At 41.3% G+C, this 27,434-nt stretch overlaps 2 protein-coding genes across 9 annotated transcripts in view; both read left to right on the top strand.

Annotated features, from left to right (window-relative positions):
* LOC132259339 (serine/threonine-protein kinase N) overlaps positions 1-26,987 on the top strand; it is a 28,635-nt gene extending 1,648 nt beyond the window's left edge. The window contains exons 1-12 of one of the 8 annotated variants that reach the window (XM_059756919.1): positions 6,710-7,154; positions 7,730-8,113; positions 13,365-13,505; positions 13,836-14,013; positions 17,125-17,570; positions 22,314-23,322; positions 23,395-23,591; positions 23,830-24,138; positions 24,461-25,187; positions 25,244-25,533; positions 25,600-25,740; positions 25,816-26,987. In XM_059756919.1, the coding sequence (XP_059612902.1) occupies positions 8,051-8,113; positions 13,365-13,505; positions 13,836-14,013; positions 17,125-17,570; positions 22,314-23,322; positions 23,395-23,591; positions 23,830-24,138; positions 24,461-25,187; positions 25,244-25,533; positions 25,600-25,740; positions 25,816-25,959 (3,645 nt within the window). In that variant the 5' untranslated portion in view covers positions 6,710-7,154; positions 7,730-8,050 and the 3' untranslated portion in view covers positions 25,960-26,987. Of the gene's footprint in view, positions 1-6,709; positions 7,155-7,330; positions 8,114-12,406; positions 12,635-13,364; positions 13,506-13,835; positions 14,014-17,124; positions 17,571-22,313; positions 23,323-23,394; positions 23,592-23,829; positions 24,139-24,460; positions 25,188-25,243; positions 25,534-25,599; positions 25,741-25,815 lie in introns of those variants that run through there. The other 7 variants (XM_059756923.1, XM_059756925.1, XM_059756921.1 and 4 more) reach the window with 7 other exon arrangements.
* On the top strand, positions 18,551-22,195 carry LOC132259341 (uncharacterized). The gene is made up of 5 exons (XM_059756928.1): positions 18,551-19,670; positions 19,739-19,891; positions 19,978-20,190; positions 20,546-20,864; positions 20,929-22,195. Exons 1-5 carry the CDS (start codon positions 19,452-19,454, stop codon positions 22,038-22,040), a joined length of 2,016 nt encoding a protein of 671 aa, XP_059612911.1. The 5' UTR covers positions 18,551-19,451; the 3' UTR covers positions 22,041-22,195.
* Positions 26,988-27,434: the final 447 nt, after the last annotated feature.

The raw sequence follows: 27,434 nt of genomic DNA on the forward strand, positions 1-27,434 counted from the left end.
TATTTTGGACACTTCTTTCTCCAACTTCACGCGGAAAAAGGAGGGAATTTGACTCTCAAAAGGCGTGATGAATATGAAGACTTCTTCAGTGATGTTCTCAAGTCTATAAATCGTGCTTCAATCTCTGTTTAAATGCTGGCTTGTTGTGTAAATTGAACATTTTTCTCTTCACTCTCGTTTTAATTTCTTCGTCCTCTTTCTACTATTACTTCTCTTTGCCTTCTTTTGCGGCACTGGCACGCATTCTAACTGATGCCTGTAAATTTGTATCCAATGGGAATTGGGGGGAGGGAAAAAGAAGAAAGATTGGCATTTGGTTTGTATTTTATATCTCTGTTGAGAAGAGATTTTTCGTCTTTTTATTTCGCCTTCAAACACTGCTACTTTACAACTGTATTCTAACTTGTGAATATTTGTTCAGTGTTTTAATCCCGTTCATTCTGTCTTGTCCAACATTGTGATGAAGAAATTGACTTTGGAGTCTGAGAGAAAGAGTGAGTGAGAAAGAGAGAGAGAAGCAGATGATTTCAGTTGGTTTCTTCTTTTCGGTGTGGCGATCAAACAGAAGCCAGCAATCACATTTTATGTACGATTGCTGTGTGCATAACATGGAAACGCATTTGGTTATGGCAGAGAATTGGAATGGATAGGAAATGATGGGTGTTCACGACTTGAGCTGCCGGCATCAAGTTAATTTTCTAACGCACAGCAATCACAGTCGCATATTCACGTGGTGGATTCCCTCTTATGCCATACGAGAAATGGTGGTGAAGCTGGGAAGATGATGATGTCTTGAGTTGCTTCTGATGAAATTCAACAATGAAGCTAATGAGTTTACTGAGAAACATCACGACTGAATGCGGTAGTTTTGCGAGTAAAAGTGTATTTCTTGGCGTCACGAGAAAATATGTACATATATGTACACAAGGAAGATGAATTTAGTGCTGAGAATTTTTCAGCCTTCCCTCTTGCGCGCATCTTTCTTTCACACAAAAATTGCCATGAGAAGATGATGCACATGATCTCGTGTGCCTGTGGATTCCTCAGCGTTGCTTGGCAGAATTCCATGACGAAGAGGCACAATTTTTGGCATTTTTGGGAAGAAAACTTGTCTCTGGTGCAAGTTCATTGGGAGAATGTTGGAAATGTCTCATTATTGTGGTTGAAATTGCAAGCAAAATTGCACTGTTGAGAGAGTGTTTCATGGGCTGATGAGGCCAATTGAGGACAAATATTATATTCATTTTGCTTCTCTCGCTAGAACAGCAGTGAGACTTTCAAATGCATTCACTGAATTTGAGGACAATTTAACCCTTAGAAGATGAAGTGAACATTTCAATTGCGATGCTCTTAAACTTAAAGCAGATTTTTCAGCCTTATCATTGAGCAATAATGTGAATTAATCATTGCTTCGGGCCATAAAAGTTATAATTTCTCTATATGAGAAACATGAAAAAAAGCCAATGTTTCCAACTTTGTATTTTCTTTTTTTCTGCACCCACGCAAAAGGAAAATTGGAGAAAAAAAGCGAAACAATGAAAAGAAAATTACAAGTATTATGTATTGAGTTGGAAATTGATGTGGAGATCACATGAGATGTTTGAGAGATGGGATGGAAATTGAAATTTTTGTCCAATTTTACGCTTTTCTTGCGCTGGATGCATTGTGTATTTTCTCTGTTTCTCTTTTTATTATAAATTGTGCGCTCGACAGAGTGAGGAAAATTTTTCGTTCCCTCAATCTCTTTTACACCATCGATTTCCCAGTTGAATCATTGCCATAATTCTTTTGTCCCACCCTGATTGCAATGATACAAAATAATGGATAGTTCGCGAGGTGCAGGAGAAAAAGTGTAGTGACAATGGCAATTGCCAGCTCGATGCTCGTCAACATGACTCACACACTATAATTGTGGGATGGAAAAAGGAGCGAAGAAAAAATCTATTTCCGGCAATTTGGTGCGGATTAGTAATTTGTAGTTTAGAGTGACTTTAGGGGTCAATTAAATTATTCAGACTTTAATAGCACGTCAGTGAAGCGCGAGTCAGAAGAAGTTGATCTCATGGCTGTTGATGAATTGCTCAAAAGGGGAAAATTTCACTCTTACATGGTTCTCAAATCTATCATCTCTTTCTCTTGTATGACCAAAGACGCTGCGGCCAGGCTTTGATGGTCACATTTGTGCCCTGCTTTGGAGAGTAAATCCATCACAGCATTTCCTAAGCAGTCCATCTTTCCTGTCTCTTACCTCTGTGCCATGTGCAATCGCTAATTAAACTGTGCTAAGTGATGTGAAATGATAAGACTTCTGTCAGTTCAATTATTGTCTTCATCTCTGCTCTTTCCTTCCTTCAGACACACTGACTCTTCTCTCTTTTTTTGTGTGTATCTTTGCCAAGAGAGGTGCACTTTCATGGAGAAAAGAAAGTAAAAGTTGTACCTGAGGTGCAAAAAAAAATGAGAAATGAGAGGCAAATGTGTGAAAATATAAATCTTCCATTGAAGGTGGAGTTTTGACTTGTTTTTTAAAGGTAGTAAAAAAAATGAGGGAGAGAGAGAATTGAGATGCAGAAATTTTCACCTACAATCGTCTTATTTCAGTATAAATATTTAGAGATATTTAAGTGGTACTTAACACATTTAGGTTTGCTTATGAAAATTCACTGGCCAACAATTATTCAAGAGCTGGTAAACAGTTACAAAATGTTGTTTTCTGGGTGAATTTGCACATTTATTTTCTTCGACGCATGGAAGAAGAAGTGTTGTGCTTATTTGTGTGTGTTGGGAAAATGCCCGTAAAATCAAAGAGTGGAGAGAGAAGAGGCAGAAAAGAAATGAGATGCATCTAACAGTTTAAATGATGAACCATTATGTTGACAAGCCGCTACTCCATTGACATAGAATTCCTCAGCGAGTGGAGTTTTGGCGCGTGTTTTTTCGTGTAAAAGGTGAGTGGCGCGCGATGGTAAAAAAAGATAGAACAGAACTTGTTTACCCAACCTATATGTATATATAGCGTCAGTTTGGCCAAATACATTTCCATGCAATAGCACACAAAACTAGTGCAATTTACTTGTAGAGCCTGCAAGAGTCGAGCGAGAGACAATTGGGCTCAACAACGGGAATAAATAGTTTGACACTCTGTCATGTGTGCATAATTCTCTCTGTTCTCAACCAGATATTTTCTCTCAAATGGGAATTATTGTTCCCATAATTATCCCTCTGGGCGATGCTTGAGCATTTTTCACCTCGTCTGCCATCACCGTTTGCTAACAATATTGCGGATAAGATCTGTACAAATTGACCTCTTTACATAAGGCGCGCGCTATTCACTTCTGGAATTAGTACGCGATGGCGTCGTTGGAAAAATTCTGAAATATTCCAACTGTTTCTGATGTCAACCCGCTCTGGACTATTTGTAGCCAACATTGCGCTGAATAGCGAAGAGGCTTCATTAATTGCATATACATACTCTAGATCTTTCATCTGGACGCCTACGGAAATCTACCCACAACTTGAGCGATTTTTATTTCCTCTATGCAACGGAGGAGTTTTTTTTATCTGTTGTGCTCTTGACAGAAATGTGCGATAAATTTTGTGAGATCGTTACGATTTGCCAACTAATGATTTGTTTTATGCTGTCTTCGGGCTCCTGAAATGTGTGTTTTTTTGGCTCTTTCATTCCTTTCACTTGAAAAACCATCAACAGATGAGCTTCTTTCTATCAATCTTGTGTTGGATTTCTTAACAATGTGGCGTACAATGGTTTGCACAAGGAAGGAGATTCACTGTTAATCTCCATGAAGATTAGAATAATGTCGGGCAATTAGAAAGTGCAGTAAAACTTAAATTTAAGTCCAGAGATTGATTCCGAAGTTTTAAAACATGTTTTTTTTTTTGACTGTCTCCATAACAAAGAAACTTCAATTTGATTCTATTTTAGGTGTGCTGGGGGTTTAATTAAACACCGACTAGTGTAAGCGGAATATTTCCAGTGCAGCTGAATTTCGTTGAGCATCAGCAAAGTGGTTTTTTTTCATAACATCATCGCGGGGGAATTTATAGGGTTGAGCCACAGTCTGGCGGCAAAAATGTGTTTTGTGTTGTTTTTCACCAGCACGAGAAAAAAGGTTATTGTTCACAAAATTTTTATTGTTCTTCTTGCCACAACCTGTTGTGGTGTTCTCTTTGCACCGAAGGCGCCCACGGTGAAGTAAAAGAATGTTCTTGACCACAATTCTGGCAACGAGTGAAGTTGCCTACTTAATCATTTGGTGTGAGTTTCGTGAGGGGACAGAGTTGATTGTGTATTTAAGGTTGAAGACTCATTGAGGAGGGTAAATTGAGTGATTTCGAGCATGTTTTTCAGGTAATGTTGTGTCACTGTTCGGCAATAGAAGACAGAAAAAAGGAAAAAATAACAGCGTGTCGGCAATTTCCTGTGATTTTTGCATGTGAATTTTTCGTGTTTGGCGATGAAGAAGTGTGTTCAACTTTATTGGGTGCTTTTTCAGAAAGAAAGATGTTGAGAGAAACTGAGATCAAGTGAAGTGGTATTGTTGGGTGGATGGAAAAAATATGAAAGAGTGGAGCGAATGTGAGACGGAATGAAATATTTTTGCTAAAGATATCTGTCGATATGTGGAGATCTGCTGGGGAAATTTCCACTTTGTGCAGAGAAGGAAAGAGAGAGACTTGATGGGCCTCTCTTTCGTGCCATGCGAAGTGATTTTGTTGGTGAATGTTGATGATTCTGTACATGCGACAAAATTTATTGTTAGGTCAATAAACTCTTAAGACTATTCTTACAATTTCTCTCTCAGTCACTTGACTTATTAATTGCAAGAGAGATGATAAATGCTGCACTAACTATTTTACAATGTGTGTGTGTGTGTAAAACTTTCCATGGGATTTAACGTGGAAACACCGCACTTGGTCTTAATTGTATATGCCTTAATCTTGGGGGTAATTATGCCTCTCGAAGGCACTGTCATTTATCTGCAAGACGAATCGCCAGAAATTCATGCAGTCTGGATGGAAAGGTCAGGTGCGGAGCGGAAAACTTGTGTGTGAATCACATGCAGAAGTTGGTTCAATGAGGAAAAGTATTATGTGAATCTGCACTTCCTGAAGTCAGTCACCAAAAAGGTGAAACATTGAATTTACCTGTCAGTGGAAAACATGAGAGATTTATCAATATTTATATTCAGCCATTCTATTTCCGACTCCACTTGATATTCCAGCTTTTCACTTCCATTGAGTGCTCAATCAATTTTCGGGGGCGCCAGCACAGCTCAGTGAATTTCAATGGGCGCGCATGCATTTGAATGTCTCAATGTGCGCCGTCCAGAGAGATTCATTTAATAATGTCGTTTATCGAGAGGATTTCGTGCATAAAACATTCATCTGAGGCTGTGCGATGCCATCAATTGAAATTACTTTCATCTCCAGTGGTTGAAATTTTGCCGTCTGGCACGTACATATTCAAAGGCCCATCTTTATTGTGATTTATTCATGTGCTGGCAATGGATATAGAGTTTCATGAGACACACAAGTCAGACAACTTGTTCAATTTACGCACTGACGATGATAGAATTCTGCAGGTTTCAGGGTGGTTGATGAAATTACAGAGCACTTTGATGAAGTGTCGTTCCGAATTCCATATAGTTTTCTCTAGAGAGGGAAATTGGCTCCAATTAAGTGTCGCTCACGTGATAATTATCAATGCTTTCTGGTAGGTAAAGGATCGTCCTAATAGAGTTGTCGCAATGACTTTCTGGAGCATATAGAGACAGTCTTAAATAGTGTTGTTCACGGTCTTGTGATTTTATTTAAATTGATTGTATTTGCTCATGTTTTTTTCTCATCTATTGACTTTCTCACTGAATTCGTCTCTATATTTGGTTCTTTATGGCAAAGTCACAGTTTGAAACTGTTTTTATTTGATAAATACACGAGACTCTCTTGTGCTTTGATTCTTATTAAAACAGTTGAGTGACTCTGGCAATGTTGCAATAAACATTTATATATCTAATCAATTGCGGAGGAAAGATTGCAATTAGACAATAATTATGAAGTTTTTTTTTCTCTCCACATTTATTATTAAACTTTCTTGGATTTGATCATGAGCGTGTGTGCGCAGAGATATTAAATGGGAATCAATGTTGCAAATTTCTAGTAGTTTTCTCGGGCAATGTCGGCGATGCATCCGTCAAATTGCTTGATGATGAGAAGTAATAGTAGTATAGTAAAGAGAGATGCCTCGCGGAGAGATACAAAACTATTAAAATACGAAAATGGTGTATAGATAGATAATGAAATGTAACTTTAAAACCACTTTCTTCCATATTAAACCATACATTAGATGGTAACATATAAGTTTTATTAATTAAAAAGAGTGTAAAATGCCTCGTCTCTTGTGCTCCATCGAACAAGTGCTCTCTGGCGGAGTGATTTTTTCGTTTTGCTCTTGTTTTTCTTTTTGAAATTGTGAGAGAGAGAAAAATCAACTCACAACAAGAGACGAGAAGTGATGGTGAGATTTTAACAGTACACTCGCGATATATAATACTGTATGGCTTTTAATGTCTCTGTGGGCAATGCTACATATGCGTGTGTGTATTGTGAGACTAGAAGTGGGTTTGCTGCCGCGAAAATTATTTCAATTTAATAAAACGTGCAGCTCTTCAGTCGCTCAGCGATCGCCAGAGAGAGTGGATTTATTTGGTGAAAGAGGAGATTTCCCTTCTGCATGGATGTTTTGAGGGTATAAAATCAGAAAAGTGAAATTCGTTCAGCAATCAGCACTAAATCAATTTGTTGTTATTAATCGAAAGATTTTTTTGCTGCACATTTCCTCTTAATTTGTGCGTGAGTTTTGCAGTGTGTTGTGTGAAAAGTGGCTCGAGAAGGGGTGAAAAGAAAATAGATGCAATGCAAGAAGTGCATGAGCTCAGTAATTAACCGTGAAAGTGTGGTGATGTTTGGGTGTTTGATCAAGTGACTGGCAAGAGAGACATTGAGCCTCTGATGATCGCGAGAGACAGATCCTCATCTGTTTATTGACCTCTTGAGTCTCGAAACGGTGCTTTACACGGTGGTTTTTTGGCTGAAAGCACCTCTTTTCGGGTGTTTATTGTTGTGTGTTGGCTCATGTAATTAATGATTCTAAAAATTGTTATTTGTGCGGTTTGGCGATCATACAAAAATCTCTCTCTTTCTCGCTCTCAAGCTACACATCAATTCAACAGGTTGCATTCTTGAGGAAAATAATCACATTTACCAAAATGATAAGTCTCAGCACGATAAAGTATATGCTTATACTACTCTGATGCGTATATTATGTTGTTTTTCATGTGAAAAGCCAAGCCATTTCCTCTGTGGGTAATCTCATTTGGCGCTGTAAATAATAATGAAGGTTTATCCATCTTCATTGGAAGTTAAAGCAATTGTGTACACACTGCGTGATTGAATTGTGAGGGGAAGAGGGAGGAGGAAAATCATTACAATCCTTGGTAAATTGCTGCGCTGGGCTTTGCCACGAGTGGGGGGGTAATTCATTTGAGAACTAGAGGATTTTTTGGCATCAGAAGAGGAAGAAACCAGTGAGAGAGGAAACCTTGCAATTGATGGTCACCCTCGGAAGACCACCAGTGTGACGGAGAGCGAGAGAGAGAGTGTGTGTGCAAGTGGAAGAGAGGCAAGTTGATCACAGAATTGTCTTACTAAGTGGTCAAGCTGCAGACTGGCCACTTCCTTATAGATTGTCACAGAGCACAAGCCAGTTATTTAGCTCATTGGGCTTCGTACTGTGGTGTGTGACTGGCAGAGAAGACGAAATTAGTGGTGCTTCGCAGGCCACAAGAAGAAGGAGAAAAGAGTGTCGGAAAGAGTGCAAAGTGACTCGGAGCAATTAAATAATTTATGTGCACAGTGATGGGATGATTTTACCCATGGTTTTTTCTCATTGACTTGAGACAAAAAGGCCTAGTTTTGTGTATGACGAACTTAACTTGCGAGCTTTTCATCTCTGCAAATAAAAACACCACTCATGTCCACCAATATGGTATTCCTGAAGGATTTATCAGCGAAAATCAAGGGTTATTTATTCAGTGTAAGTCCACTATATATCTCATTTTACTCTCATATTTGAGTCATGTTGAATGGAAATTTATGATGGCATTTCACTACTCTGGCGATGGGGTTATATAAAATGCGAAATAGATGTTTTCCCACTGAAATAACCTTGACTGTGATTGTGGTTTTTCGTTGGAAAATGAAATCTTTCTTCATTTAAAATAAATACCGTGTGGATATCTGTTTAATTTCATCGCACAACAGTTGACGGCAGATGTTTGAAAATTAACAAATGACTCTTCCAATTGGATATGAGAAATTGGTTTATTCGCTTAATGGCCTTTTTATATAATTCCTTTGAGCGTGGATCGTGTTATTGAAAGAGAGACACGGAGGAATATTTCCGCATCGCGATTTTTCTTTGCAATTTCTGTCTGTTTAATTAAATTGACAATACAAGTGCGGCTGGTCTTGGTGTCTTTCTAAGGACAGGGAGAGTAATTTTTAGATGCTCGTTGTGTGATTATTGAATTTTCTGAGGCATGTGGAACGTCTGTTCCTTTAATTGTCGTCAGAAAGTTGTGTCAACAGATGCAGAAAAAAGTGAGTTTCTTTTCTGTCTAAAAATAATCACAACATGATCTTTGGATGGCGGATGATGAGGAGAGAAATGACCAGCGTCCAAATCTGTGCTTGTCTAGCTAAATTGGCTGGCTTTTTTTCGTTTGTGAGCGCCTTCAAAAACTATTATATGATTTTTATTTATTTTTCTGTGTCGTGAAATTTCACTGAAGAACAAACACTGGGCAAAAGTTGATTGAATGAAAGAGAGTTTTAACGAATAAATTGACATGTTGTGTTTTATATACCTATTATGAGTTCGAGGTGAGAGGAGGCAAATGTGCAGCTCTTCTTTCACTGTCGAGAGATCTGATGACCGCGCTGTGATGGTGCAGAAAAAATGTAAATAAATCGTGGGTGGGAAAGAGATTCACGTGAACAAGTGAATTGTGCTCAACGAGCACAATCTCTGGGTGAGGGACAAAGTAAGATTGATTGGCAAAACATATGGGATATTGTTAATCCCACGAACCACGTAGTTGATTGGCTTGGTGGATGTTTGAGGCAATAGCCGAAAAAAGGACAGAGTTTCCAACAATCGATCGCTTCACTCACGTTCATTGTTTAATAAATATATTGCAATACACTAGAGTCATGAGTATGTGGCGTACAAAAATATAGGGAAAAGATACTTTCACCGAGGTAAATTAGCGTAATTGGATTTCTCTCTTACTCTTTTTCACCTATAGGAAGAATAATGTGAGAAAAAATCAATATACAGGCCTTTGAGTATGGTTTTAGAGGAGATTTCTTGGGTGCCTTTTTATACGTCGTTTGCCCATTTGTGCCATATATTCACTTTTGCGCCTAATGCAATTTAATGCAGCAATTGCCGTAAAGCGGGACACACAGTGTGTGTGTATGTCTAAATGGGACCATTTAATTGGGCATGACCACAATTGACTCCAAAGAGTGTGTGCAATTAATCTAAAATTAATTAGCTGTGTGATTCCAAAGAGCTTTGCCTTGTTGGACAATTGCGTTCAATTTTCGGGAGATCGACAGACGCAGATAGAGGCGAGAAATTTGTGTGTCGCATAGACACAACTTCGGGTTGTATTCTCTGGTGTGTTTATTTACTTTTTCTCTCATCATTTTTGCCTGTTGAATATACAAACACCACTTACCCAGATCACTCACTATACACAAAATATTGGAGAGTCTTTGGGCGGACTTTGTGCACTATTTTCCGTTTTATTTACAAATGCGCCAAAAATTGATGAGACGCACTAATAGCACAACACCACATGACGACCCCGAATGCGGTATGTGCAAATGCAATTTGGTAAATGGCCGAAGAGGTCAACACACATGTTTTCGAGAGACGATGAGCCATTGATAGACTGTCACAGAATTGATTTGGGTCTCTTTGAAATATTGAGATTGAAAAGAGAATACTTGCGGACTAAATTTAGAAATGTCCCTCGCAAAAGTGCGAGTGAGAGATTTCTGGCATTGAACCTCTGAGGCAGCTTTTTGTATACAGAATTTAATGGTCATATTTATCTCATCATTATAACTCATGAGATACTCTTTTATTGTCGATTAAATTATTCTTATTGAGCAATTAAAATTGTTTGGGATGAACATTGTTCGGTTGAAAAAACGCGAATTTAATTGTATACTCGCGTCTCAGAGATTGATTTCAATTCATGGGATTCTTTTGAGTAAAAGAAACAGTGATAAATTGAAGGTTAGATATATCATTTTTTCTTGAGGATAATAAGAAATGGGCGGGGCATTTGAGTGGGCGGAGCTTGGAAAAGAAGCAGTTTCTGTTTAGTGTGTCAAAGCATTGCATGCAAAACTGTTTGCAAGATTTGATCAAACACAGAAAATCGATTTGGTAGTGCAAATATAATTTTCATTACTGTTGATCACAGCTAATGAAGCATGCTATTTAATAACACTGCGACCTATATTGTATTTCCTCAATATATAGTGGCATTTGCATTTGCACTGACTGAAAGCCTTTAATCTCCACTCAGTGCCATCGACTTGTGTCTCAATCCGAATAGCAGTACATCTCATATTAATTGATTTGATATAGTATTGCATTAATTGGCAGGAGGGTGGCCTCTGATGGAAAAAGTGACGAGATGAAGTGTATGGCTTTTAATGGCGAAGGAATATAACATGAGGAAAATGGCATATCATGACAAATAATGCATGCATTGTTATCGGTACATAAACAACATGTACTCCTAATGGAGTTGAAAATAATTATTTCGAGCTATCATGTTAAATATTGAACTTTGTCAGTAGACTCGGTATCTTTGGGTGTGCGAATGGGATTTTCCTGATAGTGGAAAAATCTATTTCGTCCGCTCTCACACACACACTTGACAAGGAGGCGAACAAATGGTGCATTTCTCAAGAGGAGAAAGAAGAGAGTCAAGGTTTTATTTCTCCATACATCTTCAGTCTCTTGAGGCGTGGGTACAATTCTCAAAATTGCTGAACACTCTTTTTCTTCTTAATCAATATTTAACGATCAGAATTCCCGTGAATGTTATTAACACAGATTCATATCGATGGATAATGTGGAGTGAGAATGAGTGGTGCCTTGTTAAATCCCAATCGTGATGGATTTCAATTTGAATATTGAGATGAGATGCGTTTTTTTCTCTTTGTACTTTCGTGGTGAGCTTTTTGGCATTCCTGTAGTAATTGTTACTGCTCACCTTTCTCGCTCATTTTCATGGATTGTTCGCGAGTGAGTGTGGAAAATTTTGTTTGAAATGGCAATTGGTAGGTTTTTTCTGCAGCATTCATACTGCATAATGATTGCAACTTTCGCGTGATTTATGAGGAGATTATTTGGGGAAAAGTGTTTTGCAGAGGAGTCGAAAAGAAGTGGCAGTTTTAGACTAATTTGAGGCTACGTTTTGTTTATTGCAAACTGCAAAGGAATTTAGAGTAATATAATTGTAAATCTCCGCAATGTCAAGACAATGGTGGAGCGATTTATGACATTGCACACCTTCTTATCACCTCAGCTGTTCACTCTGTTGCTTATCACATGATATCACAGTGAGAGAGAGAGAGGGAGAGATTCCGTCGTTCTATTACTACGACCAGGCACTGTCTTTCCATTGAATGCCCAGAATTTTCGCGTGATTGGGAATCAATGGACTTTTAGAGGGTGACTCGACGTGTTGGGAATTAATTCGGTGAGAATTATGCTAACGAAACTGATACGACATTGACTTCGGCATGTGTGGAAGCAGATAAGAGAGTGGTGGAGATAAGAAAGTGGTGCCTATGTCGTGTGTATTATCGGCCACCTTAGCTTATCGTGTTCTGTTGTGTGAGGCAAGAGTGCCACTTTTATTTTCATTGGTGCGCGATGCGAGAGAGTTGAGAGGAAACTTTCAATGTGAAACAATTCCACCTGATCAATCACAATTTTCCATTTCAATCGCACTGCAAATGCTGAGGTTTCTGTGTCATGCGGGCAACAAAGTGTTTGGTTTTCCAATGAACTCTCCGTTGACACAATAAAAGAGAGTTTGACGAGTGCGCGCGCTGTGTTGCAAATTCTTTTTCCCATATGGATTTGAAATAATAAAAATGTACAAATTGCAGACCAAATATAAGTGGTGGCAAAAAAGTCCGTGGAGTGAATATTGAGCAATATAATTAAGGACATCCTCTGCCATTTCTCTCTTGTCCACAAAGTGTTACTCGCGCTGTTAGTCTTGCACAAGCTCAATTAATATTGGCGCTGTGGATGAGTGAGTGTTGCTGGATGTGAAAAAAGCATGACAATTTTTCTCCATTACTTCACATTCTTGTGCAATATTTAGTGCTATTTGTTTTATTGACTCGCCTTTGATGGATTTAATGTGCGACAGACATTTGGTGTGTGTGAAAAATGAGTAATAGATTGAGAAGACGCAGCTTCTTCACAAATTGTGTCAGATCTTTCGAAGAGGTAATCATCAAGAGGACAGACTCATCGTGTTGAATCATAGAGTCCAAAAGAGGCCCTTAACTATTAGTTGTCAACATTTTCTGAATTCTATCGTATTGATAAGTTTTTATGAGTTGGCACCGATACACTTTGGAACCTCTTCTATCAGCTTTTCGACGGTACGATTTGTGGCCACTTCCGTTCTCAAAGCGCAGGAAGAGCAGAAAATGTGCTCTGCTTTTTTTCTGTGGTATTTAATGTGATTCAGGCTCATTAGAAGATGTGTGTAGGAACGTGATTATCATTAAGAGCGACCATGTGATGTAAAAAAGAGTTATTCACATTAGGCAGAGTTGTTTCTCACCAAATTTATAGCCCCCGCAGGAGTTCTCGCAATGTCCACTGTATCAATCTTGCTGTTTTTGTCTCTTGCACTCCTCTTTTGGGCTGTTTTTCTCCCCAGAAGTCCTACTCAGACTCTCTAATTTCTCATTCAACATTTCCACGTTGTGCCGAAAAGCGTAGAAATTCAAATGAATCTCCGCGTGCAATTGTTGGCTGGCGCGTGAGAGAGACAGAGAGAGAGAAAAAGAGCGTGGATAGAGTGAGGGAAGATGGTAAAAAGTACTTTCACATTCATGCAGTGTGAAAAAGTTGGCATTCAAATTTAACTATCTATAAATGATATCTAACATAATTTATGTTGTGGAAAAATAGCAAATTAATTTGTTTTTTATCTGCCTCTTTGCAGGGGGAATACATTAAGCATCCTGTTCTGTACGAACTGAGCCACAAGTATGGATTCACAGACAATCTGCCGGAGAGTGCGCTCCCGAATCGCTTGGAGGAGATTAAGGAGGCGATTAGGCGGGAAATTAGGAAGGAACTGAAGGTGGGTGTATATTGCTCTATATGTAGCGGAAAATTAAGTTTCATGCTAAGATGCTTATGATTCAAGTCACCTGTAATTTCATTTGAATTAAGACTGAATTGCTTGTTGGAGTCTTAAGTCTTATTCCATGACAGTGTTTGGACAAACACAAAAACTGTACACGGATATTTGCTTCAAGAAGCTGGTTATTATCTGGTAGAGAAAACGGTTTCTAATCATTAAATCTTATCAGATTCATTCTTCAGAGAGTGTTCCTCTTAATCGATGTTTGTGATACTCTTGCGGCAAATTGACGAGTTGCATGTTTTCCTTTCTTCCTGGATTTATTAGATAAAGGAGGGCGCAGAGAAGCTGCGCGAGGTGGCAACCGACAGGCGATCACTCTCCGATGTGGCGTCCATTGTGAAGAAGAGCAACAACAAATTGGCCGAACTGAAGTCTGAATTGCACGAGCTCGAGAGCCAAATCATTCTCACGCAGGGCAACAGTGTCACCAGCAATGGTCAAGGTGAGTCTCTTTCATTTTTCTTCTCTCAATTCGATGGGAATTGCAAAATTAGTGCGTATGTGAAATTCACTGGCAATATTGAAGTGATTTTTGCAAGCCAAAATGAAATGCTGAACGAGGGAATTGTTTGAATATTGCGCGACTCTGTGGAGTAACGGAAACAGAATTGGAGCAGTAGAAGAAAGATCTTTTTTCATCACACATTTTGTATGCTTGCCTCTTTTTTGAATAGTAAAATTAGACTATGCATAGAAATATGATGTGAATGGGAAGGGAAAGAGCACAATAAAAGCGAAAGAGAGAGAGAGAGGGAGAAAGAGAGAAATGAGAAAAAATCAGTGACGACATAAACATGCAAAACAGAAGTGTTTCATCGTGAGATAAGAGAATGAAATTTGTGTAATTTTTATGCACAATAACTGGAAAAAACGTCAAATTTGCCCTCATTTCGCGGTCTTCTTCACTCGGGAACGAGTTCGAAGAGATGTTCTTCTTCTTCTGTTGTCTTTCAATGGACAATATGCGGGAAAAAGCTGCAATTTGGGAAGAGAATATAATAGTGCGACAGATTGTTAAGCTCTTATTGCATGTCGAGTGAAAGAATTAAGCAGTGTGCGAAGAGAGGGATATATTTAGAAAATTGACATTTTGCGTAGCGCAGAGGAAAAGACACGCAGCGAGGATGATCGTAATGTTGATGGGAAAAGAGACCCATTTTGTCACTATATATAAATCTTGGAAATTAACATGGTTCGTCGGAGGAAAATATTGTATCTAAAATTAATTCCATCGCCACGATGCATCACAGAAAATATTGACAATTGCGCTGAAATGAATAAACAATGAATTGTATTTGTAATCTCGCGAAGAGATCAAGGGAAAAGATCAGTCATAAAAATAATTATACTTAATCATCTCTCTTTTCTTTCACTTTTCATTATCAGATGGAACATCATTTTTCTTATATACATACATTTTTGCATGAAGACAACTTAATTTTTCTGCCATGTGGGAAAAGAGAAAATTGCAAATATTTCTGTTATGTCTGAGTGGCAATTGCAAAAGATTTTTCTCATAGCATCAGGACACACAAAGAGTTGCAAAAAATATACACATTTTGGCATGGATTCAAGTGTCTTCTCGAAGTGAAATGGAAGTGAGTCGAAAGAAGAGCGTCTCACAGAAGATACGCGTGAAATTATGATAATAATTCTCACACACAAAGAGCAAGAGAAGAGAGATAATTCATAGAGTGTGAAAACTACGTGTTCTTATGAATTGATATCGCACTTGTGCTTCTCCAAACACTCAAACTTTGCTCAGGAGAGAAATTCGTAATATCACAAACCATCTTCTCTGACGCAATATAGCATTGAGTGAATCATTTCGGCTGATTCTGTCTTCTATTTAATTCAATGATTATTATTTTCGCACCCGAAAGCCGTGTTGCTCTACTGACGACAACGCATTTTATGTGCGAGAGAGAGAGAAGAGCACTTCTGCTGCAAGGTTGAGGCTTCGCGAGTGATTTTTCTCGTGGGAAGAGATATTTATTGAAATAATTTCACTGGAGAAATATTTATGCTTCGGGCTGGGTAATTTTTAACTTATAGGAAGTGGATTTTTTACACGCATTTCAACTTTACATCAGACGATAAATTATATAATCTCTTAAGCCACAAGTTCTCAATCATTTCACCCTTTCTGTACACACTTGAGGAATTTTGTGTCAATGAAGAGGAAAATTGTGCCTTCTAGTGTGATTAATCACTAAGAAATTTAAAGAGGTGAGACTAATTTGTCCACAAATGGTTTTCATTGCCAGTCGACAATTTCTGTTAGTCACACACTGAAGAATATTTTGCACTTTAGTGGGCAAGTGGAAGATTTTGACAAAAAACATACTCTCTGGGTCAATTAATTAATTTACATTCTCGCAAGGCGCAAACATGGATGAAAAATTGATTGGTTTTTATGCAAAACATGAAATGGCAATTTACATTTCACTGTCAAATGCATAAAGAATTGAATTTATATTTCATCAATTTCGCCATGCGATTTTCGGAGTGGCAATCCTGGAATTCATAGTTGCTCATGTGTGTCTGTGTTCTCTGGTCATGAATGGACGGGTTATTTGCTTTTTCTGGTGAGACTGAAGCTTGCGAATTAAATTGATTGACGGCCCACAATTCACACGCATCCAAATTGCTCGCGTAGTACAATCAAACGTGAATGTTAATTTATTATTTTGTGCTTTCATGGCAGTTCCTCTCTTTACCTATAAAGTGATGATATTGCTGCTCGTTTCTCATTTTCAATATGGTTGTGGGCAATCATGGGTTGATGAGTGGTATTGAGGGTGGGTTTTGAGGAAGATATAAAAGAGATAATTTTGTGCGAATCAAGATGATAAGACAGAAATTTTGTCTACTCTCTCGAGCTGATTAGTCTGTGTTTTTGCTTCTCTCTCTCGCTCTCTCACTACTGTTGGCTCTCTTGTGGTATAGGCAAATTGATAGTAATTCATGGTCAAGTTGAGTGGGCTTTTTGTGCGTTACTCGCGAAGGTTTTCTTAGGTGAAGACAACGTGAGGAGAGAAAAAAATTGTTGACAGTGAAAATCTTGGGTGTAAATCCAATGTTTTATTTATCTATCAATTATGATCTGTTTCCATTCGACGATTGTGGCCATTGTAGCATAATTCTCCGGCTTTGAGGCAGACACATGGGGGGAGGGAGAGAGATGTGCGTGGTTGTGCGGAGAGGAAGATCAAGAGAAGAATACCTTGTAGTTTGGGTGTTTTTTTGGCACGCCAGCACAAAAGTGTATTTTATCTCCTCGCGCGCTTGTCTCTAAACGTGGGCTGACGTTGGAAAAGCGAATACAGAACATCGATAGACTCCTATTTTGAAATGTTGACAAGGATTGTGTGAGCCCAGAGAGAAAAAAATACCCATATGGATTTTGCAATAAATTCCCTGACAATGTAAAGCTGAAAGTCTGGTGCAATTATTTGTGGGTGGGAAAAAATTGGTATTTTACTGAGGAAATTCAGTATGTGTCTGTGCAATTGTGGTTAATTGGATGTCTCTTCTCTTGTTACTTTGGCAGACATTCTCGCGTCATCGGAAATGGCACCGAGCAGTGGTCCAGAAATGACACCGAATGACAAACTGCTCATGTCGCTCGAGAAGCAGCTCAATATTGAGATGAAGGTGAAGAATGGTGCTGAGAATATGATACAGTCAATCTCTGGCGGACACCATGGACGTGACAAGAAGCTGCTGGCGGAGGCGCAGCAGATGCTGGCGGATTCCAAAGCCAAAATTGAGTTTCTGAAGCTGCGCATTCTCAAGGTGCGCCAGAACAGGCACGTGAGCCAGGTGTCGGAGGAGAATGGCGACGTGCGGCCGCGTGATCTCGAGACGTCCCTCGAGGAGAGGATCGAGGAGTTGCGTCACCGGCTGAGGATTGAGGCGGCGGTGGTGGATGGTGCGAAAAATGTGATAAGAACGCTACAGAACAGCAAAGTACCGGACAAGAAGGCCCTCCAAGAGGTGAGTTTATACTCTTTTTCTGAATCTGCCATTTACAATTATTGCGAGACAGCGCAGTTCAATCTTCCACGCTCGGCAATCCAATGAGAATATCGCGCAATTGCAAGCGAGAAAGGAAGTCAGATGGTCTGATTTAATTTAATAATATTAAATAACGAAAGAGTGTCGAGTGAGATATGCAACTGAGAATGGTTGTGCAGTGAGATGAAAAATTTCAATAGTATTTCATCACACATTTCATGTCATTTTCACCGTGATTTCATATGACACTCGACACTTCCTAATTGCATAAAAAGAGAGAACACAATTTCACGATGCTCTACTTCTTTCTCTCACTCCTAATAAAATCTATTGAATGGTAAGCAAGCGCAAACCTAAAAAAAAGTATGCAATATAGTTATGTGATTTCATCTCAAAAGACTGTGACTCTCATAAATTTCAACTTTTTTTTATGCGACAGTAAAAATATTGTGTGTTTGCGGTTTTTTCTCTACACCACTGTCACATAATAATACTTTTCTGTCTATTCTTGAAATTATTCCACTTAACAGACTATTATTTATGGGCGGGGCTTCCGATGGGGCGTAGCTTTCAATCGACTTCGATATATTCGCAAGTAGAGATTTTAAGTCTTCGGTCAGAGCTTTTGCATCAACTTGATATTGTCTTTCGTGACTTCTTATACGACTATTATTCATATTGGAAAGACATAAAACGATCAGTTTCATGTGGGAGATGTGTAAAATTTATATAATATAGGGAGAAAAATGGATATTTTGGTGGGAATTTCAAGAGTATTCTGTGTTAATTCACTGTGATGTCTCCTAAAGCAGTTTCCTCCTACAAATGCGCGCCCTCAAGATGGTCTTCTGGTAAAGTCGTTTATATTTATGGCTCACTTGAATGGCCGGCTTTTGCCCTTTTAAACTTATGGGGTCCCATGGGCGATTTGTCGTGTTCAAATTGGAAAATGAGTGCAATGTGGATGTGCTGAAGATTAGTGGCACAAGAGAGGAGGTTTTGTGTTGTGTGATGTAATTGATGGCGGAGAAGGCATTTTCACACGTTTTCGATTGAGGAAGATTGTGTGTGGGAAAAATTGTGTTGGATTCTCTGGTATGAGCTAAATATATAACTTGGGATGTGAGCGACGAATTTCACGAATACACACAGACAGAAACTTTTCCTGCAAGACTTTTCCACCCATGTGATCTATAATTAAAATCACACGACAATATCGAGTCATCCTGCTCGATATTCCCCATTGGCAGTGTTGTGTGAAGTGAGAGAGATATATAAGAGTCGGAAAAATATCCGTGATTCTCGGTGGCGAATTGAATGTTAGACATTTTCATTTGGGTGGAAAATTGTGTGGTCATCATCAGTGGCAAGACAGTCTCAGAGAGTGGCGCACATCAAACTCCTCCCGAAAGCCTTTTGTGAGAGAAAGCAAGAAAGATCTATAAAAAATTGTGATAGAAAATAGTGTAGGGAAAATGATAAGAAGTGAAATTAGATGATCTCTGTGGAAAACCTTTAGAAATTGATGAACATTGCAACTGAGTTATTCTTAGGAGACAATCATCAATCAGTTTTTCCTGTGTGTGGAAGAAATGTAACTGAGGAAATTGTGAAAATTCCTTGAAAATTCTCAGAGATTCCTACGCTTGTAGAAGATCAACCACCGCGCACCAGAAATGTGTTCCGTTTGTCTGTTATTATTAGTAATAATGTGAGATTTGGGAGGTAGAAAGAGAGAAGCAGCTGTGTGTCCTCATTCGCAATTGTGGAAGTGTGTGATAGTGAGATTTTCCGACCATAATAATTGTCCGACGATGGTGATTATGATGGTATGAGGATGATGACGAAAACGACAACGAGATGAGTGGCAAGACGAATGAAATTACGGCAGAGTGGACAGTTCATGCACAGCTCACAATCAGTCAGCCTGGCGATGGGACGTCTGTTGAGGATGGCGAGCCAAAGCCCGTGACTGTTGTTTACAAATGGAGCTCAGATGATGTGAAAGATGCTCTCGAGACGAATGGTGTCAGCAAGGGGAATGTCTCCTTTACATCATCATCATCAGCGAATCGACAAGTAAGAATGAAGAGAAAGAATGTCTGATGACTTGACATCTTGGGACTATGACATGTGATCTCTTCCAGGAGGCTGACGGGCAGGAGAAGATGCCACAATGCAAGAGCACATGCAGCATTGTACTATCCGCCTGTGCGGATTTATTGCCTACCAATGCTCAAAATAAGTATGACCCAGATACGAAAAGTCACACAGCCGGTGTTCTTCTGGCACGGGATCAGGTGCGTGATGAGCGATTCATGAAATTCCTCTCAAGACGGTGTTTGATTGGCGCTCTGTGATGTCTCTCTCTCTCTCTTCTGTCCAGGGATCCTCAATTCAGTCATCGGCCAGACTTATTCCACTGAGAGACGCATTTTCGCAGACAACGCCGAGTGACTGTGAAATGTACATTGACAGAGGAGTGCAGAGGAAGTCATCGCTGACGGAGAAGAGAGGCAAAACGTATGAATATCGCAGGAAGACGGAATCCATGCTCTCGCCACCAAAGACACCTGTTGACGAAGGGAAAGTTAATTCGGTAACCTGTTTCCAGTTCTTTTTTTCGTCATCATTCTGGGGGCTCTCAATTGTGCACTTTCGAATTAATATGTGTCCCGATGATTGACACTAAAGCAATATTCTGTCATGTGAATATTTCGCGGCTAGTTTGTGAAGAACTTGGGAAGATAACAATATGTCTCTTTTATGATATGTTTACACTCATTAAATATCTAATCAATGCGGCACAATATCTAACCGCAAGAATAAACAATGGGGGAATTGTTTCCGGAAATGGTGCGATTGGGAGCCTCCAGAATTGCGATATTACCTTCGAAAAAAGATTCAATCAACCGCAAAATGATTGCTCATTTGATGAATTTTGCTATTTATAGTCCCCATACGGCGTGTCACGTTCACCACTGAATCGATTCTCACCCTCTTTCACATCGCCCACGTCCAGCAAGAGGGGTGGCAGTGCCAAGAAGCCACCGAGAACTGTGCACATCGACGTGTACTGCACGGCGTCAGATGGAGAGGAGAATTCCAGTGCATCTTCCTCATCGCGCTCTTCGAGTCATGATCATGTGGAGGATGTCGAGTCAAATTCCACGCCACAGACGGTGTTTGAGTCACAACAAATGAGGCTGATGCACAAGAGAGCGGGCAAATTTGAGATGCCACGGCGAATGGGTGGGAATCGGCCGGGTTTAGGTGAATATTCGATGATAGGATTAGAGGCGGTGAAGTTGAGTAAAGATTGAGGGTTTTATTGCAGACTCAACGGGAAGTCGAATGAAGTCCAATTTGGCATCGCTGAGTCGAGAGAATCTCAGGCAATTGTCGAGCAAATCCAGCGTAGCGGATGAGATTAATGAGTCGAAGCAAATGCTGTTCGACAAGCATTTGGGCAGCAATAATGGGAGTAGTAGAATGTCACTGAGGCAGCGAATTCTGAGGGACACGAGTGATGATTGTCTAAGTTCGAATTATCCCAATTCATCCTACTCCACATTCCGCGACATGACCGTGAGCAGCATCTCCAGTGCTCAGGCGTCCACGTCTGCTTTGTTTGAGGACATCATGGAGACGTCGTGGAAGGAATCGGAGTGCGGCGAAGTCGGTGGATTGACGCACATGCCGCATGCGTCTTCAGTGGCGCAATCTTCAGACAGTTTTGAGTATGATAATGCGAATGATCGCAACAGGATCAGACAGATGGAGGAGTTTCTGCAGAAGAAGAGCACATCGACGGACAAAGTGTGGAATTCGCCTCAGGCGGAGCGGAAGTTTCTCATGCAACAGCAGAGGATGAGCGAGTTTATGCGGCAGCGGGAGAAGGATGACAAGATGAAGATGGTTCTGGGCGTTCTGGAGACAGACTCATCCGAGCATTCGGGGAATATCACAGAATCTGACAAGGGATTTCAGCACAACCCGCCGCTGGTGGCCAAGACGCTGATGCCCAATGTTATGGTGGGATTAGGAATGTCCATTAAAGAGCCCAGTCCGGCGTCGACGGTGAAGACTGTGGAGGATCCTCGAAGGGAGGTGTCAGAGCCGAGAGATATCTGGCCGGGAGTGGCGCTGAAGAAGCCACCGATGTTCCTTAACTTCAATCGTGACTCTGAGAGTGCTTCCTCTTCGCTCGTGAGCCACTTATCCGGTTACACGCACGAGTATCTGGCCAAGGCGAGGAAGTTCGGCACTGTAGTGGGCGCTCTGAAGAAGCCTGGCCATCACGTGGGTCCAGCGAAGAATCCCGAGTGCCAGTGTGAGCACTGCCGACGCTGGATGGCGGAGAGGGACAGAGGCAGAGGGAGATCGAGTTCCATCTCGGAAATGCCGTTGACGTTTGAGGGCTTCCGCACCAGAAAGAATTACATATAAATGTGCATTTAATTAATAAGTTGTTGTCAATGTTTCTCTCAATGTGTAACTTCTTCCCACAATAGCACAGAAATTCCATTTATCACCAGATTGTTAACTCTCAATGTTATCGCGCGCATCTGATATAAATTGACAGAAATATATTTTTAGAATCATCTTCTCTTGCTTATGTCATAAAACGCCGGGGAAATTGAACTGTCTGAATCGTGCGCGTTAGATAAGATAAGATATTCGTGCAAAAACTAACGCGTGTAACTTATCGATATATTTCAGGCACAATCTCGACTATCAGAGTCATCACGAAAGCTGGATCTGCTGCGGAAGGCGTTGGAGTTGCGCCGGAACGAATTGCCACCGGATTCGCCGGCGGCGAAGCAGCTGAAGCGCGAGCTGCAGAGCGTGCAGGCGTCGAGTCCGGTGCCTGTGACGTACACATCGCTGCAGCCCTTCCGCGGCGGATCCGAGGGGAAGCCCGTGCAGTCGCACTCGTCACTGAGCCGGTGTGCTGCCGTGACGGGGAAGTTGGAGGTGAGGCTGATGGGGTGTCAGGATCTGCTGGAGGAGGTGCCGGGCAGATCGCGTCGGGACAAGGACGCCACGTCCAGTCCCACGGGTGATTTGAGGAGTTTCGTGAAGGGTGTGACGAGCAGGAGTTCCTCCAAGAGCTACAGTGTCAAGGATGAAACGTCATCGGAGATCATGGCGATTATCAAGCTGGACAACATCACAGTGGGTCAGACATCGTGGAAGCCCTGCTCGCAGCAGGCTTGGGATCAGCGCTTCTCCATCGACCTAGACAGATCGCGTGAGCTGGAAATTGGTATTTATTGGCGCGACTGGCGATCACTGTGTGCTGTCAAGTTCCTGCGCCTTGAGGAGTTTATCGATGACATCCGTCATGGTATGGCGCTGCAGCTGGAGCCGCAGGGATTGCTGTTTGCCGAGATTAAATTCCTCAATCCCATGATCTCGCGGAAGCCCAAACTGCAGAGGCAGCGCATGATCTTCAATAAGCAACAGGTGAAGAATATTCCACGCGCCAAGCAGATGAACATCAATGTGGCCACGTGGGGCAGATTGCTGAAGAATGTGGGCAAGACACCGTCGATTCCGCAGACGCCACAGCCCGCCACGCCGACTGCCAGTGGCCAGGAGAGTGGTAGCGGACCACAGCCCACGCAGCTCGTCTTCGACACATCAATCACGGAGAATGATCCCGTGGAGACGCCCGGTGACAATCCGGACGTGAATATCGTTGGGCTGAGTGGTGCCAGACCTCTTGGTGAGCGCGCGCGAATTGATCGGTGATTTTGCAGCCACACCTTTGCTAATGATATTTTTTGCGCTGTTGCAGGCATTCAGGGAATGGCTATTCTGGGACAAGAAGCCGCCGCTGTGGTGAATGAGAAGAATCAGAACAACAATGCGACCATCTCGATGCCGCCGCCACGTCCACAGCAACCGCCGCCGATCCTAACGTCCTTCCAGCGGATAAAATCCACCCCATCTACGCCCACGACGCCGCCCACCACCCTCAAGATGGACAAAGAGGTGAGACAAGGAGTGTGTTTAGATGCCTTGCCTGCTGTATATATTGTGTACAGGAGAGAGAGTGTGATTTGGTGAATCCAATGATCCTTTACAAGATAAGGGGATTCTTTTGCACGCCTTTTTCCTGTTGATTGAAAAGTAATTTAATTATGGCTCTTGAGAGATAGAGACAGAGTGTAGAAGTGTGCGTGATAGAGTCCTGTCTGATGCATCTATGGAATGTTTCTCTGGGCGTTAGTTACAGAATGCACTGCAAGAATTTGATTTTCTACAACATGTCGATCAGCAGCAGCTGCCACATGTGGAGCACCAGCAGAGGCCGGAGACGTCACAGCAACAGCACGTGGCCGAGGAGACCACATCATCATCATCGGCTCTGGCGCGTGAGCTTTTCCGTCCAGTGCTGGCGATGCCGCCCGTTGTGCTGATGGGCGGCGGCGGTACGCACTTCGGCGTGCCCACGCCCAGTCCCATTGTCGAAATGCCACCGTCGCCGGCGCCCAGTCAGTTGCAAATTGTTGACTTTCCCGATGACGATTGCATCGAGGTCAGAGAAGTTGCATTTGTGACAAAGTATCGCCTGCTAACAAGTCATCCTCAGCATGTCTAATTGCAAGCTGTCTATTCTATCTCTCTTGTCCAGCCATCACGCTGCTTTTTGGCCAGAATTCCAAATTGTAACAACATCTTATCAGCTTCCTAATACGATGTGTGTCTGTGATTGTGCGATACTAAATTATGCATTAAATAGCGTCCATATTTCAGGCATTTAAGATTAATTTATGGTGTGGATTTTAACGATCGATTTAGAATGATTTTTGCTGTACAGTTTTTTTTTTTCTAATCGTTTGCACTAAAATTTTTCACAGATAATTCAGCCGATGGAGAATTTGGCGATGAACAACAATCCACAGTTCGCTGGAGCGTCAATGGCACAGCCGATCTTCCATCAGGCGATGCCTAAGTATCATCCGCCGCCCACTCAACCGCCGCCCGCGCCGCCAGTTGCTCAAGTGTCGCGCGCACCCGCTCAAGGGCACGTGATTCCGCCACCGAATGAGTTCATCGGTGACGGCCCACCGACTCCGGCGTCGCGACGCCCCGTGCGCGGACAGCTGCAGTACCGCGACAGCGCGTATGAGTCCAGGCGGCAGTCGCAGAGCGGCGGACTCAGCATTGACAGCTTCAAGTTGCTCAGCGTGCTGGGCAGGGGACACTTCGGCAAGGTGATCCTGTCGCAGTATCGCAACACGGGCGAGTATTTTGCCATCAAGGCGCTCAAGAAGGGTGACATCATCTCGCGCGACGAGGTGGAGTCGCTGCTCAGTGAGAAACGCATTTTCGAGGTGGCCAACGCCATGCGCCATCCTTTCCTCGTCAACCTGTTCGCGTGCTTCCAGACGGAGCAGCACGTGTGCTTCGTGATGGAGTACGCAGCCGGTGGGGATCTCATGATGCACATCCACACGGATGTGTTCTCAGAGCCGCGGGCAGTATTTTATGCCTCGTGTGTGGTTCTGGGATTGCAGTATTTGCACGAGAGCAAGATTATCTACAGAGATTTGAAGTTGGATAATTTGCTACTGGACACTGAAGGTGAGTTAAGTGTTGTTATGCAAGTGAAGGTCTTTTCTCACATTTCTCCTTTGCAGGATATGTGAAGATTGCTGATTTCGGCTTGTGCAAGGAAGGCATGGGTTTCGGCGATCGCACGGGGACTTTCTGTGGGACACCGGAATTCCTGGCGCCCGAAGTTCTCACGGAGACTTCGTACACGCGCGCCGTGGACTGGTGGGGACTGGGTGTGCTCATCTTCGAGATGCTCGTGGGTGAATCGCCTTTTCCCGGGGATGATGAGGAGGAGGTGTTTGACTCAATTGTCAATGACGAAGTGAGATATCCGCGATTCCTGTCCCTCGAGGCCATAGCAATAATGCGAAGAGTGAGTAGAGAGAGAGAGAGAGCAATTGGATTTGAAAATTCGTGCTAATGCATTTGCTACTTGCAGTTGCTGAGAAAGAATCCCGAACGACGTCTGGGCTCGTCCGAGCGTGATGCTGAGGATGTGAAGAAGCAAGCTTTCTTCCGGCAAATTGCTTGGGATGATTTGCTCATGAGAAAAGTGAAACCACCGTTTGTCCCGACAATTGTGAGTATCAAGAACAAGAATTGTATGGCAAAGATGCTCTTGGCTTGACAATTGTTTCTTTCTGCCTGTCTTTAGCGCCACTTGGAGGATGTGTCCAACTTTGACGAGGAATTTACATCGGAGAAGCCTCAATTGACACCACCAAAGGAGCCTCGTCCACTGACTGAAGATGAGCAAATGTACTTTAAGGACTTCACCTACATGGCCGATTGGTGTTGAGCCGCGCATGCGCATCCAAAACGTGTATTTACGAAGTTATTTAGTGGAATGCATGAGAGATAATGTTAAAAGTAGACAATATTTACATGGATTATTGTTGGCAATTTTGTGCATCTTGCCTGAGATTCAATCCTAAAAATGGAGAGTAAAGCAAGAGTTTCGAATTTCTTCTCAATATTATCATTGTAACTTCTTGTGAATGAATATTTTGTGATCTTGATCAGTAAAGAGAAAGAGAGAAAGGAATAGAGAAATTTTGTGAGTGGATGCTGATAAGGTTTCAAAAACAATATTTATAGAGTGTCAAGTTGAACAATTAAGTAGATTGTGTATGCTAATTGTGGAGTAACAATAATATTTAACTAGTTGTCACTTTTTTTACACGATAAGGTATCAATTAACGAAGTAAGTTCTCTTCATTTTATTGCTGCATCCAAGGCGGAACTGCAATTTTGTACATAATTTCAGCGAGATATGGTGGTTGTTAAGCAATTGCAGAACATTTTTGCCAAATTAAATATCAATTCTCTAATAAGTGTAGAGCAGGAAAGAGAAAGGGAGAGAGAGAGGGAGAGAAACAGTGTAGAACTGCGTAGTGTTACAATTTAGCCAAGGTGACAATTCAGTAGATTGTATTAAGTTGTAACTTATCAAGGAGAGAAGGAGAATTAAGAGTTAATATATCACTGGAAATTATGAAGAATTATCATGTTGAGATTTTCCTCCATAAATCACTAATTTTTGTATTAAATATTGCCTTATGTTAATGTTTATATTTTCATTTCTCATAAACATAAATAAATGAAACCCTTTTTCGCGCCAACCTTGAGACTGCTCGCCTGAAGCCTTCGATTTTTCGGCAGTCTTGTAAGTTTAACGAAAAGAGAGAGAGAGAGAGAATGTGTGTTTCTTAACTATTTGCTCTTATTTGTATTTTATATCAATTAGTTAAAATGAGATGAGGATTTGTTCAAATATTTAAGGTGCCTTTTAATGAGACGAAAAATCAAATAAACATGCAAAAAACTGTCCAATCCGTGCTGTTTTCCTCTGGCAATCTTTCCGGCACTTCCGCAGACAAATATGTGCCCTCTTTGCGGTCTTTTTTCATCTTAGATAGCACGCTTTGGTGCTTATCAGGAGGTTCTGCGATGTATCAACATCTTCTGCTGGTTTGGCTTCTTCAGTCAATATTTAATCAGAGTAGAGATATTGCTTCACAACCACGTGAAAATTGCACAATCGGATGAAACACGTTTTAATAACCCATTTAAGCTTTGGGTATTTGTCTCATTTACTAAATCAGTGCTGCGACATTGCCACAATATGCATGATATCATCGGAAAAGAATATCTTTTCCTGGTGAAAGGACGTATATTTGAAGCTCTGCCCACTTCAATGGCCCGCCCATTTTCAACCACTAAAGCTTGGAAATTGTTTTCTAACGCCAAAGACGCAATTTTGATAAAACTACC

Source organism: Phlebotomus argentipes, unplaced genomic scaffold, assembly GCF_947086385.1.
Source record: "Phlebotomus argentipes unplaced genomic scaffold, Phlebotomus argentipes genome assembly scaffold_18, whole genome shotgun sequence".
NCBI lineage: Eukaryota > Metazoa > Arthropoda > Insecta > Diptera > Psychodidae > Phlebotomus > Phlebotomus argentipes.